Source organism: Erythrolamprus reginae, chromosome 2 (assembly GCF_031021105.1).
Source record: "Erythrolamprus reginae isolate rEryReg1 chromosome 2, rEryReg1.hap1, whole genome shotgun sequence".
Lineage (NCBI taxonomy): Eukaryota > Metazoa > Chordata > Lepidosauria > Squamata > Dipsadidae > Erythrolamprus > Erythrolamprus reginae.
This window is the reverse complement of record NC_091951.1, coordinates 1,091,463-1,105,813: the sequence shown is the minus strand read 5'-3', so window position 1 is coordinate 1,105,813 and position 14,351 is coordinate 1,091,463. Positions and strand designations below refer to the sequence as shown.

The window sequence follows — 14,351 nt, the reverse complement described above, 5'->3', positions numbered from 1 at the left end:
TCATTCATTTGTCCAATACACAGATACATAGGAAGAAAAATAGACATGCGATAATATAAAAGAGGGTGAAGGTGAACTTAGAGGAGAGGATATATGAAAGGAAGAGAATATATATGATATATGAGATAAAGGAAAGACAATTGGACAGGGGATGAAAGGCACACCAGTGCACTTATGCACGTCCCTTACTGGCCTCTTAGGAACCTGGAGAGGTCAATCGTGGAGAGTCTAAGGGAGAAGTGTTGGGGGTTAGGGGTTGACACTATTGAGTCCGGCATGAGTTCCACGCTTCGATGACTCGGTTGTTGAAATCATATTTTTAAAAAATCTTTGTAGACTAACTTAAAAAAGGCAGTGGTTTTATAAAATGAAAATCGTTACTGAGCAAGAAATGCAAATTCTGGATGAGAAAATAATACTTCAGCAAGGAAATGGATGTAACATTTTTAAATGAGTGGAACTTGAAAAGTTTCAATTTGACATTTTATTGAAAACATCTTCAACTCCTATAGATTATTTGTAGCAGTTGATTCAGCCTTTTATCCTTCTGTGGTCGCTAAAATGAGGACCCATGTTGCTGGGGACAACATGCTGACTTTGTACACGGCTCAGAGATAAAATGGTAAAGTACAGGGATACCTTGTCTTACAAACTTAATTGGTTCCGGGACGAGGTTCTTAACGTGAAAAGTTTGTAAGACGAAACAATGTTTCCCATAGGAATCAACGGAAAAGCGATTAATGCGTGCAAGCCCAAAATTCACCCCTTTTGCCAGCCGAAGCACCCGTTTTTGCGCTGCTGGGATTCCCGAGGGTCCCCTCCATGGGAAACCCCACCTCCAGACTTCTGTGTTTTTGCGATGCAGGAGAATCCCAGCATCGCAAAAATGAGCGCTTCGCTGGCAACGGAAATCTGGAGGTGGGGTTTCCCAGCGAAGGGAGCATCAGTGAAATCGCAGCATTGTAAAAACACCGAAGTCCTCAAAACCCCACCTCCGGACCAGTGTTTTTGCGATGCTGCGATTTCACTGAGGCTCCCCTCTTTGGGAAACCCCACCTCCAGACTTCTGTTGCCAGCGAAGCACCCGTTCTTGCACTGCTGGGATTCCCCTGCAGCTTCACAAAAATACGGAAGTCCGGAGGTGGGGTTTCTCATGGAGGGGAGCCTCAGGGGAATCCCAGCAGTGTAAAAACGGGTGCTTCGCTGGCAACGGAAGTCCAGAGGCAGGGTATCCCAGCGGCGGTGGTGGGTTTGTAAGGTGAAAATAGTTTGTAAGAAGAGGGGGGAAAATCTTAAACTATGGGTTTGTATCTCAAAAAGTTTGTATGATGAGGCGTTTGTAAGACGAGGTATCACTGTATTGTGTAGTATATAAATCTAAGTGGACTTGCTATTGCTATATAGTTTCTCCTGGGCATGGATCCTTTTATGAGAAGATAGATGACCATTCTGAGCAAAGGTCTTTCCACACTCCATACATTTATATGGCTTCTCCCCCGTGTGGATCATCTTATGGGAAGTAAGTGCACTGCTATGAGCAAAGGTCTTTCCACACTCCATGCATTTATACGGCTTCTCCCCTGTGTGGATCCTTTTATGGGGAATAAAATTATCTCTTCGAGCAAAGGTCTTTCCACACTCCATGCATTTATATGGCTTCTCCCCCGTGTGGATCCTTTTATGGGAAATAAAATGACTTTTTTGAGCAAAGGTCTTTCCACATTCCATGCATTTATATGGCTTCTCCCCCGTGTGGATCCTTTTATGGCAATTAAGTGTACTGCTCTGAGCAAAGGTCTTTCCACACTCCATGCATTTATATGGCTTATCCCCTGTGTGTATTATCTTATGGGAAGTAAGCATACTGCTCTGAACAAAGGTCTTTCCACACTCCATGCATTTATACGGCTTCTCCCCGGTGTGGATTCTTTTGTGGGAAATAAATTGACTTCTATGAGCAAAGGTCTTCCCACACTCATTACATTTATATGGCTTTTCCCCTGTGTGGAATCTTTTATGGGAAATAAGATTACTTCTGAGAGCAAAGGTCTTTCCACACTCTGTGCATTTATACGGCTTTTCCTCGGTGTGGACCATCTTATGGGAATTAAGTGTACTGCTCCGAGCAAAGGTCTTTCCACACTCCATGCATTTATACGGCTTCTCCCCTGTGTGTATCATCTTATGGGAAGTAAGTGTACTGCTCCGAGCAAAGGTCTTTCCACACTCGGTGCATTTATATGGTTTCTCCCCTGTGTGAATCCTTTTGTGGCAAATAAGGTGACTTTTGTTACCAAAAGTCTTTCCACACTCCATGCATTTATATGGCTTCTCTTTTGTGTCAATCGCTTTTTGAGATGTCAAGTAGTTATTTCCAAGGGAAAGAATGGATGTCCCATTGTAATTTTGTCCGTTGTGCCTTCTTATAGCATCTTCTCCTTCGTTTCGGATTAAACAGTGTTCATTTATTTGTACTTTAGCTTTAACTAGCTTCACACTTTTCCCAGTATATTTTTTCTTCATTTTTTCTTGTCGGGCAAGAATGTCTTGCATTGGAGCATTAGTGCAAGATGAGCTTTCCTGATTCCAATTCTTTGACTGGTTTCTCTCAGGGCTTTTGACTTCCATTCCAATTCCAAACTTCTCCTGTCCATCTGTAGCATTGATCACTTGGAACAGTTCACAGGAATCTTGATTCTCCTGCCCATTATCACCTTCAAAGCAAAAGGGAAATGAAATGATAACAAGGTTAGAAGAAAAGATCAATATGTAGAAAATTAAGCGAATTTCCTTCTGAGCTTCTCCAAAATTCCATTAGGTTGTATGTTTGCATGCCCACAGTGGTGTGATATAGACATGATTTCTATATTCTTCAGCCATAAAAGCATTGAAAATATCTAAAAACATCTTTCTTTACAATTATGTATGTATGTATGTATGTATGTATGTATGTATGTATGTATCTCTATCTATCTATCTACGGTATCTATCTATCTATGGTATCTATCTATCTATCTATCTATCTATCTATCTATCTATCTATCTATCTATCTATCTATCTATCTACGGTATCTATCTATTGTTCTGTCGAGCTCTCTGGTAGAATCCTCCCAAAAAATGCACAGATACAATTTCAGACACACACACGTTTGAAAATTCAAAACAATGTTCTTTATACCGAAAATGCAAATAAACAGAGCACTCTTTTTGTATAGCAAAGAGCCCTCGTCTCCAAACAAACTGGTAATTTGTACAAGTCCCTTATCAGTTCTGTGATACTTAGCTTGCAGCTGTGAGGCAATTCACAGTCCTTCTTCTTTCACAAAGTGACACACACTTTGCTCTGGGTTAGTTTCAAAGCGGGGAAAAATCAGCACACAAAGATCAAAGTCAGCAAAGCAGTCACAAAACACAACGGTCAGATAATCCTCCACAATGGCCAAACCCACAGGCTGCTCTGAGTGACACTGCACAAAGCCTTTGTTCTTCAATTGGATTGGGAGAAAACTATTCTATGGGCTGAGCGTGAAAGTTCTGTTCTCACACAATTTTGGAGGTATCAGACAAATGGCAACACACTCCTCTCACATGACCTCCAGCGGACACATCAAACCACGTCTCGTTCTTTCGAGCCTCCACAGGTAAGTTCAAATAGAAATGGAAAAATACAGATAAGAAATGACACAGAACGCATTTCAACAAATAGACATTGACTCTTTCCTTCATTGTGTTGTGGTTGGCTCTGGCCCAGCTCCTGCCCCAAGGACTGTGGATGTGGGGGAGACATCCACATGCTGCAGGCCTGTTTTGCCCCCGGTGGAATCTGCTGATGAAGGCTCCCCTGACCAAGAAGACATGAGTGACAGGGAGGAGAGTGGGGCAGACAGCTCAGAAGGAGATCAATTCTCTAGCTCCTCCCTGGATTCAGAACAAGAGTTAATGATACAGCCACACATGCGGAGAGCGATGCATAGGCAGCAACAACTGAGAGATTATTATCAAAGAAAATGAGGCCACCTGTGGTTGGGTGGGGCTGTGGTCATTAGTGAGGCTGCTATAAAGAGCAGCCTGTGGGTTTGGCCATTGTGGAGGATTATCTGATCGTTGTGTTTCGTGACTGCCTTGCTGACTTTGACCTTTTGTGTGCTGATTTTTCCCCGCTTTGAAACTAAACCAGAGCAAAGTGTGTGTCACTTTGTGAAAGAAGAAGGACTGTGAATTGCCTCCCAGCTGCAAGCTAAGTATCTCAGAACTGATAAGGGACTTGGACAAATTACCAGGTTGTTTGGAGACGAGGGCTCTTTGCTATACCAAAAGAGGGCTTGGTTTAAGGGAATTTTCGTTATAACGAACATTGTTTTGGATTCTCAAACGTGTATGTGTCTGAAATTTGTACCTGTGAATTTTTGGGAGGATTCTACCAGAGAGTCCGACAGAAGACATTTGAGCACCAATAAGGCCAGATCCTTTCCTTCTCCCTCCCAAGAGAAGATAACTCCCAGGAAATGATATCACCTATTGGTTTTTTAAATAAAAACTAACTATATTCTGTCTTCTTGAACTCTGATTGGTGTCATACTCTTACCCAGAAAGACCACGTTCCTATGGTTTTCCAGCATGACTTCCGAATGCAGCGCTTTCTGGTCAGGATCCAGCTGAGACCATTCCTCCTCAGAGAAAGACACAGCCACCTCCTCGAAGGACACAAGACTCTCCTGAACACGGGAAAAAGAACAGGAGGATTCACAAGATCTGTTTATCTTAATCAATGACTTAGACAAGAGGATAGAAGGGGAACTCATCACATTTGTAGACAAGACCAAATCGATAGGAATAACAACACTCCAGGATATAAGATCGAGATATAGAAAGATCAATAAATTGAGCCTCATCACAACAAAACAAAATCAACAGTGAGAAATGTAATAGAAACCTAGAAACCTAGAAGACTGACGGCAGAAAAAGACCTCATGGTCCTTCTAGTCTGCCTTATACTATTTCCTGTATTTTATCTTACAATGGATATACAGTATGTTTATCCCAGGCATGATTAAATTCAGTTACTCTGGATTTACCAACCATGTCTGCTGGAAGTTTGTTCCAAGGATCTACTACTCTTTCAGTAAAGTAATATTTTCTCATGTTGCTTTTGATCTTTCCCCCAACTAACTTCAGATTGTGTCCCCTTGTTCTTCTGTTCACTTTCCTATTAAAAACACTTCCCTCCTGGACCTTATTTAACCCTTTGACATATTTAAATGTTTCGATCATGTCCCCCCTTTTCCTTCTCTCCTCCAGACTCTACAGATGGAGTTCATTAAGTCTTTCCTCATATGTTTTATGCTTAAGACCTTCCACCATATTCACCATATTCATGTTCTATATTGAAGAAAGAAAACCCAAATGTATTCACATAGAAGAGATGATACCTGGCTCAACAGAAGTAAGTGCAACAGGAATCTTGGAGTCCTAGTAGACAACCATTTAGACATGAGTCAGCAGTATATTACAGTTCTCTCCCCCTCAAAAAAAACCCCCAACAGAATCACAGGCTGCATTAAGAGGGATAGAATCAAGATGACATGAAGTGTTAGTGCCACTTTATAATGGCCACCCCGAGTCTGCGGAGAGGGGTGGCATACAAATCTAAATAATAAATAAATAAAATAAAATGCCTTGATAAGACCACACTTGGAATATTGACTCCACTACTGGTTGCCAGATGTAAGAAAGACCTTGAGACTCTAGAAAGAGTGCAGAGAAGACCAACAAAAATTATTAGTGAAGTGGAGTCCTCGGAGAGGGGCGGCATATAAATCCAATAATAATCAAACAAACAGATAAATAAATAAATAAAATATATAGATAAAACATTGCTGTTTTATCGCTGCTGGAATTGGGTATGTCTACTTTCATGAAAAGGACGACTAGGGGGTGACATGATAGTAATGTCCCCAGGAGCAATGGATGGAAAGTTTTCAAGGAGAGAACCAACCTCTGTGGCGGCCCCGACCCTCTGGAACCAGCTCCCCCCGGAGATTAGAACTGCCCCCACCCTCCTTGCCTTTCGTAAAGTTCTTAAGACCCATCTCTGCCGTCAGGCATGGGGCAACTGAGACATCTCCCCCGGGCCTCTACAGTTTATGCATGGTATGTTTGCTTTGAATAATGGGGGGTTTAGCTTTTTTTAAATTATTAGATTTGTTCTTGCATTGTTCTTGTTATTGTTGTGAGCCGCCCCGAGTCACAAAGACCCAGCCAGTTTCCTGCCTTTCCCCCTGGGTTTCTCTCTCTGGTGCAGTGTATGGGAGGCAGCCTCTCATCGGGCGTATGGGAGGCGCATGCTCCTCGTCGCCAATTCAGAGTCCCTCTTTTTTTTTTAAGCCTTAAAATATTTTGATTCCCCTTACCTCACATTCTTCCTTTGGCAGCGACTGACCTCCTCCTCCTCTTCCTCCTCCTCCTCCCACCCAAATTCTGAGCTTTTATTTCTTTCCAAATGGGTTTGCACGCATTATTGGCTTTTACATTGATTCCTATGGGAAAAATAGCTTCTACTTACAAACTTTTCTGCTTAAGAACCTGGTCACGGAACGAATTAAGTTCTTAAGTAGAGGTTCCACTGTATATAGATGCAATTTGATTTTGAACTACATGTTCAAAAAGTCAGTCAGTTGAGAAGGGTGGCACAGAAGTCAAACAAACAAACAAACAAATGATGCTTTCTAAAATGAGGCTTTTTAAAAATGGCAATGTGGGAATGTTAATATTTTTTATTTACCGTATATACTCGAGTATAAGCCGACCCGAGTATAAGCCGAGGCACCAGTTTTTGCCACAAAAACTGGGAAAACTTATTGACCCGAGTATAAGCCGAGGTTAGAAAATGCAGTGGCTACTGGTAACTTATAAAAATGGAAACCAATAAAATTACATTAATTGAGACATCACTAGATTAAATGTTTTAGAATATTTATTTTAAAGAAAACCAGTAAACTAGCTCTGTAAATTTAAAAGAGGGTAAACAAAAGCAATCTGGTAATAACAATAAATTAAAAAGTAAAAAAAGTAGCTCAATCAGCAACCAAGATAAAACCTATTTCTAAACCTAACCCAGGGCTCTTTAAACTTGACAGTTTTAAGACTAGTGGACTTCAACTCCCAGAATTCCTGCACCAGAATTCCTGCACCACCATGCTACTTCAGGAGTAGGAGTTGAAGACCACAAGCCTTAATCTTTCCAGGTTTGAAGACTCTTGCATTTCTAACCCTAACCCAGGGCTCTTTAAAATTGAGTTTTTAGAAGCCTGGAGAGAGCTCATGCTGTTCCCCTCCCCCCCCCTTTAGCTTGCTGGCTGGCTCGTTGGCTGGATCTTCCACCCCTGATCCTCCCTCCTCCTCTGCTCCATGTGTTGTGCAGGGAAGCAGATTTGCTAAAGAGATCCACTTGGGACGAAAGCAAGGGGAGGAGGAGGAAAGGAAACAGCTGTTCTCCTCCTCCTTCCCCAGCTGCTATACCAAGTGGATCCCTTTAACAAATCTGCTTCTCTCTCCGGTTGGGGGCTTCTAAAGCCTGGAGAGAGTTCATGCCGTTTCCCCCACCCCCACTTTAGCTTGCTGGCTCTCTCTTCCCCCATTTCCCTTTATTGCCCCATGTGTTGTTCCGGGAAGCAGATTTGCTAAGGGAGGGCAGCAGGGAATGCTGGAGGAGGAGGAGGAGATCCAGAGTAGCCTGCAGCCGCAGAGGAAAAGGAGGAAGAGGAAAGAAAGAAGAACCCTCGCCGACAGCATAATTATTTATTTAAGTACCGGTATTTTAAAAATAAATTTAAACTCCTTGTAGCGGCAGGAGAGAGAGAGAGAGAAACGAGCCTTTTCCTCGGAGGAGCAGTTGGCTGGCGTCTTTGCTTGAGCCGGGGAGAGGAGGCAGCAGCAGCTGTGGGGAGGGTGGGGCCGTTGCCTCCTCTCCCCGGCTCAAGCAAAGACGCCAGCCAACTGCTCCTCCTCCTCCGAGGAAAAGGCTCGTTTCTCTCTCTCGCTCTCCTGCCGCTACAAGGAGTTTAAATTTATTTTTAAAATACCGGTACTTAAATAAATAATTATGCTGCTGCTGTGGGGAGGGTGGGGCCGTTGCCTCCTCTCCCCGGCTCAAGCAAAGGCGCCAGCCAACCACTCAAACGGCGCGCAAGAGGGGGAAAATGGGAAGCCGGTGAGGTGGGGGAGGGGTGAGAAGACAGAAGCACGAATCCACCTCCCCCCCACTGGCTTCCCATTGCGTTTTTCCCTTCTTGCATGCCGTCGGAGCTGTGGGAGGGGTGGGGCAGGTGCCTCCTCTTCCCGGCTCAAGTAAAGGCACCAGCCAACCATAGCCCCAAGAGCTCCGGCATCGTTGGAGCTGCGGAGGATGTAAAAGTGTGACCTCCACAGCCCAGTCCCTGCGTCTAGCCTTCCCAAAGGCACCCCCGAAGCTGCCTCAGCAGGCACCTGCAATAGTTCCCTCCCCCGCCCAAGCCAGAAATGTCTGCCGGGCTCCCGCCCTCTTGTGGTGATTCGGCGCCCTCTTGTGGTGACCCGAGTATAAGCCGAGGTCGGGTTTTTCAGCCCATTTTGGGGGCTGAAAAACTCGGCTTATACTCGAGTATATACGGTATTTATTCATTCATTCATTCATTCATTTATTGGCTTTCTTTGCCGCCCCTCTCCGCAGACTCCATGGATTTAGTTATTTTTCATTAGCCTTGCACAATTCCCAGTCAAGGAATTATCAATCAATCAATCAATCAATCAATCAAATGTTCATGCCACTGTGATATGTTTATTCCTATTTCTTGAAGGACTTTTAAAAAATTGTTTCTTGTACGCTCAGAGTTGGAGGGGTACCAAGCTAAAGAAGATAACCAGAGGAAGCAACTTGGATCTGCTGTTCTGCTCTCCATGTTGTGGGAGAACACAAAAATAATTCGGGCCAAACAAGGGGGGGAAATGGAAGGAGAGAGCCCTCTGCACACCCGCTTCACTTCCTGAGAGGAGAATAGGGATCTCATAGCTTTTCCCTTTCTTACTTGGTTTGAAGGTTCAACCGCTGTTTGATCTCCGTCACAATAACCAGAAAGATTCATTCTTTGTCTCTCTGTAAGGAATAAATAATTTCAAAATGCATAATTAACAAAATAGGAGAAGAGAGAGAGAGGTAGGACAGATGGGTCATCGGAGGATCTTCCATTACCTTCTGTGGTGTCCTGACTTGGATCTTCCCAAGGGATCCTCCAAGAAATTGGCTCCTGAGCGGGATTTGATGGATTCTTTTTTCCCTCAAAATCTCTGATCTCCACAATGCAGCACTTCAAATAAGAGGAAGGAAAAAAGAAGCAGAATTAATGTACAACACACAATACAAAGCAGATTCCCAGATTCGGAACACAACTTCAAAGTCCCCAATATCCATCTGTGAGGTTCAGTGAGAAAACGGAACAATGTCCTACAAGCAGTGTTCCCTCTAATTCTTTTGGGGGGTGGGCGGAAAAGTATAGTGTCTGAGCGGCAGTCCCTTTGGGACTGGGCGGCACAGAAATAATAAACAAATAAACAAATAAACAAACAAACAAATAAAAAACCACCCTGTTTTGCCTCAGAGAATTTCAAAATAAAATACTGTACTGTGTGTCTATAACAGTGAGCTCATAATAGGGCAACTCTATCAATATCAAAATGCCATTTAAATAGTTGAGCTAGTTTCAAACTAGATTTTGATTTTCTTTCTCTCTTCCTTACTCCCATTCTTTTTCTTTCTCTTTTCCTTCCTCTCTTTTTTCTATCTGTTTCTCTCTCTTCCTCTCTCTCTCCTTCCCTCTCACTCTTTCCCTCTCGGCTTCTTGGCAGGTTTGGAAAACTCTGAGTTGATGATGATTTTTAAGTGAGCGATTGCTCACTGCTCAGCTTAGAGGGAACTATGCCTACAAGAATTGGTGAATGGCCACATATTATGAAAGTCACAGAATTTTGGAAGGAGGGGTGAAATATTCAACATTCTCTATTCTCTTGAGTTCTTACCTGCAACTGGACCTGCTCCTTCTGCTCCTCCGCCTGGCTCAGGAGGAGGCCTTCCGCCAGGGCCACCGCTTGGGAGCTGGTCTCTGCTCCACACTCCCGCACCCAGCCCTCCATCTCTGGGGGAAGAAGGAACAGGAGATGCTCCAGAACCACCAGGTCCAGCATCTGGGCTTTGGTGTGTTTCTCTGGCCTCAGCCATTGTCTGCAGATGTTGTGGAGTTGGCTGCAAAGTCCTCGGGGACCCTCAGCCTCGCAGTATTGGATGGAGTTCCAGGGCAGAACTTCTGAAGGGAGGATGGAGTCTTCCTCCAGGATCTTCTGCACGGGTCTTGTCCAGAGCTTCCCCCCCTTCCCAGGCTGAGCGGCTGCAGGGCCTTTTCCGCTTCCCCCCTTTGCAACAGGTGGGGTATCCATCCTTTCTCTGTCCTGCAGAGCAACTCCAAAGGGGTCCAAGGACTCTTGTGGGTCTCCAGACGCCTTTTCCTTCACGGGACCATTTCTGGGAACACAGGACGGATCCCTCCAGGTGATCCCGCTCTTGTTTTTTCCCCCAGGAGAAGTTTTTCCCTCCAGTTTCTGTCTCTGAGGTGGAAGGAAAAACAAAGGCCCAGAATGAGAAGGTGGAATTCAGCCCCTGAGCGACCTTCCCCCAACCTGCCCGGAGCCCCAAGAGGCTCATCCCAGCGCAGGGCCCAGGTCCCCCAGAGCAGGGCTGGGGAGGAGGCAGCTGCAGAGGCCGCCCCGCTTCTCTCCCCCTCCGGAGACAGGATCGGGCCCTCTGGGAGCCTGGTGCGAATCCTGCCTCCTCCTCCTTCTCGCCCGGCTTCTCTCCTGCTCGGCCTCCGCAAGGCCCATCCTCCCCTCCCCCCCTTTGCAGGGACAGGGAGGCTGGAGAAGATGGGACCTGGAAAGATCCCCCCCCCCTCACCTGGGGCACATCCGGATGTCCTCCCGCCGGACTGTCTCCTGTGAGTACAGTACCAGGGTTTAAGGAGAGCGAGTGTGACGTCCTAGAGCGGCAAGGCTCCGTGATTTCACTTCCTCCTCAATCCCTGGAGTTTCCTTCCCTTAGCAGAGGGCGCCCTCTGGTGGATTTTGGGCAAAGTGCAAATGGCGTGAAAGCGGACCGCACGGGAGGGGGAAGGGAGAGGCGGGGATGATGGGCTTGGGAGTAGGGTGGGGAGAAAGGCCCCTTTCAGTGGCTCCCTGCCTTACAAAGGCTCGAGGTCTTTCTTTCTTACTTTCTCCCCTTTTCTATGAACCCAAATGCCTTGAAGGAGGTTTCGGTCTTCGGTTGGGCTCTTCCTTCTATTGAGTCTTCCTCCCCCTTTCCTTCGACCTGCTTCTCCATTGAGGGGAGGGGAGGGACCAGGAGGTCTGCGAAGAGGCCATCAAGTCCTCCCTGGCCCTTCTTTGCCTCAGACTAGATTGTTCCAGTTCCAGCGACCGTTTTTGATGTCTTTCGGCCTCCATCTTTGTTGCTCTTCTCAGCACTTTTTCTAAAGCCTCAAGATCTACTCCATTTATTTATTTTACAAAACGGAAAGAAAAATAGAAATAGGCAACTGAGGGAAGGAGAAAAGGAGGGGGAAAGAAAGCCTGAGGTACAAGAGAAAAACAGAAAGAAAAAAAGACGTTGACTTTTTACCGCAGTGCAAGATATATATTTTTTTTAATTCCTGACTGACAATTCAGTCTCAGCTCTTTTTCTTTTGAATACTTTTCAATGTGAAGATATTGGATTTAATGGCCGGATAAATAAAGCGCACAAAGGTCCCAAACACCCTGTTGTGGCTGAGTGAGTGCGAGCTCCTGTCTCGGGATCTGCGCTCTGATTGGGTGCCGAGGGTGGAAAGGGGGCGTTTCCCTTTCCCCCGCCTTTTTCTTCTGGGCGCTGCTTGAGATTTACCTCAGGAGGTTCTTGTTTTCTCTGCTGCGGACATTAAATACATTTATACGGATATGAAACTTTGCTAACGAGTTTCAGCTTTTCATTGAGGTTCTGACTTCAAGGCTTCTTGCCTCATCTGGTAATTATAGCTGTGTTTATCGTCTGTCTGGGAATCTTGCCAATCTTGGAATACTAATATGAAATTACCTAAGTGCTAAAGCCCAATGCAACAATATCACCAAAAAGGCCTCTTGAGTTGTTAACCTGATCCTACGTATCTTCTGCTCTGGCAATCTCACACTACTCACAAGAGCCTACAAAACTTTTGCCAGACCCATTCTCGAATATAGCTCATCTGTCTGGAACTCATACCACATCTCGGACATCAACACCCTTGAAAATGTCCAAAGATATTTCACCAGAAGAGCCTTTCATTCCTCCACTCGAAACAGAATATCCTACGAAAATAGATTAACAATCCTGGGTCTAGATAGCCTAGAACTACGGCGCCTAAAACACGATTTAAGTATTGCCCACAAGAACATATGCAGCAACGTCCTTCCAGTCAATGACTATTTCAGCTTCAACCGCAACAACACAAGAGCACGCAACAGATTCAAACTTAATACGAACCGCTCCAAATTTGACTGTAAAAACTATGACTTTAGCAATCGAGTTGTCGAAGCGTGGAACTCATTACTGGACTCAATAGTGTCAACCCCTAACCCCCAACATTTCTCCCTTAGACTATCCACGATTGACCTCTCCAGGTTCCTATGAGGCCATTAAGGGGCATACATGTGCACTGGTGTGCCTTTCGTCCCCTGTCCAATTGTCTTTCCTTTATCTCACATATCATATATATTTTCTTCCTTTCATATATCCTCTCCTCTAAGTTCACTTTTATCCTTATATATATATTACTTCATGTTTATTTTCTTGCTATGTATTTGTGTATTGGACAAATGAATAAATAAAAATAAATAAACTGATAAGACTTTGTTATAATTGAAATCTTTCTGAAAAAACTCTTAAAAAGACTGAACTTGGTGTACATATGAAATCATTTTATTTATTTCTGGTGTGCATCTGATTATTGTGGCTTGTGCTCGACAGAACACTAGTATTTTAAGAGGTGGTAGAACGTGAGGGTTTCTCCGAAACTCTACCACCATTTTCTATGGTTTTGGCTGCCAGTTCCAGGTTGTTCCAGTCACACTGTGGATAGACTTTATTTTACTTATTTATTTATTTTATTTATTCATTTGTCCAATACACAAATACATAGAAAGAAAGATAGACATGTAGTAATATATATAAGGGTAAAGTGAACTTAGAGGAGAAGATATATGAAAGAAAGAAAATATATATGATAAGTGATAGAAAGGAAAGACAATTGGACAGGGGACGAAAGGCACACCAGTGCACTTATGTACGCCCCTTACAGGCCTCTTAGGAATCTGGAGAGGTCAATCATGGAGAGTCTAAGGGAGAAGTGTTGGGGGTTAGGGGTTGACACAATTGAGTCCGGTAATGAGTTCCACGCTTCGATAACTCGATTGTTGAAATCATATTTTTTACAGTCAAGTTTGGCGCGGTTCGTATTAAGTTTGAATTTGTTGCGTGCTCTTGTGTTGTTGCGGTTGAAGCTGAAGTAGTCATTGACTGGTAGGACATTGCAGCATATAATCTTGTGGGCAATACTCAAATCATGTTTTAGGCGCCGTAGTTCTAGGATTGTAAGTCTATTTTCGTAGGATATTCTGTTTCGAGTGAAGGAGTTAAGGGCTCTTCTGGTGAAATATCTTTGGACATTTTCAAGGGTGTTGATGTCTGAGATGTGGTATGGGTTCCAGACAGATGAGCAGTAGTCTTTCTCTAGGGAGACCCCACCCCATCTCCATTCTTCAGGTCTTCTGAATAGTCTCCTCTCCCCACTGCAACTGAAACCTTCTCACTCCATGCTGGTCTCTCTTTTCCTCTCTCTCCTTCCACCAGAGCTTCCACCAGAGCAGGAAGTGTCTCTATACAAAGGGTCAGAAGGGAGAGAGTGTGTGTCCTTTGGGCCTCCAGTGACATTTGTCCAGCTACCCATTGGTTTGTTTCCTGGGCTCTCCAGGGTCTCCTTGGGAGTCAGGAGGGGCCCCTTCAGCCACTTCCAATGGACCAGAGGACCAAAGAACTGCTCCACCTGGACACTCAGCAGTGGGGAAGAAGAGGAGAGTATCTGAGCTGCCCTGGTGAAGAATGGAGGCTTGTTGCCTGCTGGGGATGGGAGAGAGAATTCAGAGAAAAGCACAATATTTGGTGGCTGGGGGGTGGGGGAGGAACATGAAAGGAACCGAGAGGTTCTGCCTTTGTTAGGCGAATGCTAAATTCCCCACAGAGGCTGCCTGGATCTGGGCCTGAC

General features: G+C 44.7%; 2 protein-coding genes across 3 annotated transcripts in view; both read right to left on the bottom strand.

Annotated features, from left to right (window-relative positions):
- LOC139162876 (zinc finger protein 721-like) overlaps positions 1-11,020 on the bottom strand; it is a 360,849-nt gene extending 349,829 nt beyond the window's left edge. For both annotated transcript variants that reach the window (XM_070743758.1, XM_070743755.1), the window contains exon 1: positions 10,979-11,020. In XM_070743758.1, coding sequence (XP_070599859.1) covers positions 10,979-10,989 — 11 coding nt within the window. In that variant the 5' untranslated portion in view covers positions 10,990-11,020. The remainder of the gene's footprint in view (positions 1-10,978) is intronic.
- LOC139162906 (zinc finger protein 253-like) lies at positions 1,140-11,038 on the bottom strand. The gene is made up of 6 exons (XM_070743810.1): positions 10,979-11,038; positions 10,051-10,632; positions 9,227-9,341; positions 9,063-9,130; positions 4,586-4,715; positions 1,140-2,714 (listed from the first exon to the last, which is right to left on the bottom strand). The coding sequence occupies exons 2-6, from the start codon at positions 10,462-10,464 to the stop codon at positions 1,378-1,380; spliced, it is 2,064 nt and encodes a 687-aa protein (XP_070599911.1). The 5' UTR covers positions 10,465-10,632; positions 10,979-11,038; the 3' UTR covers positions 1,140-1,377.
- Positions 11,039-14,351: the final 3,313 nt, after the last annotated feature.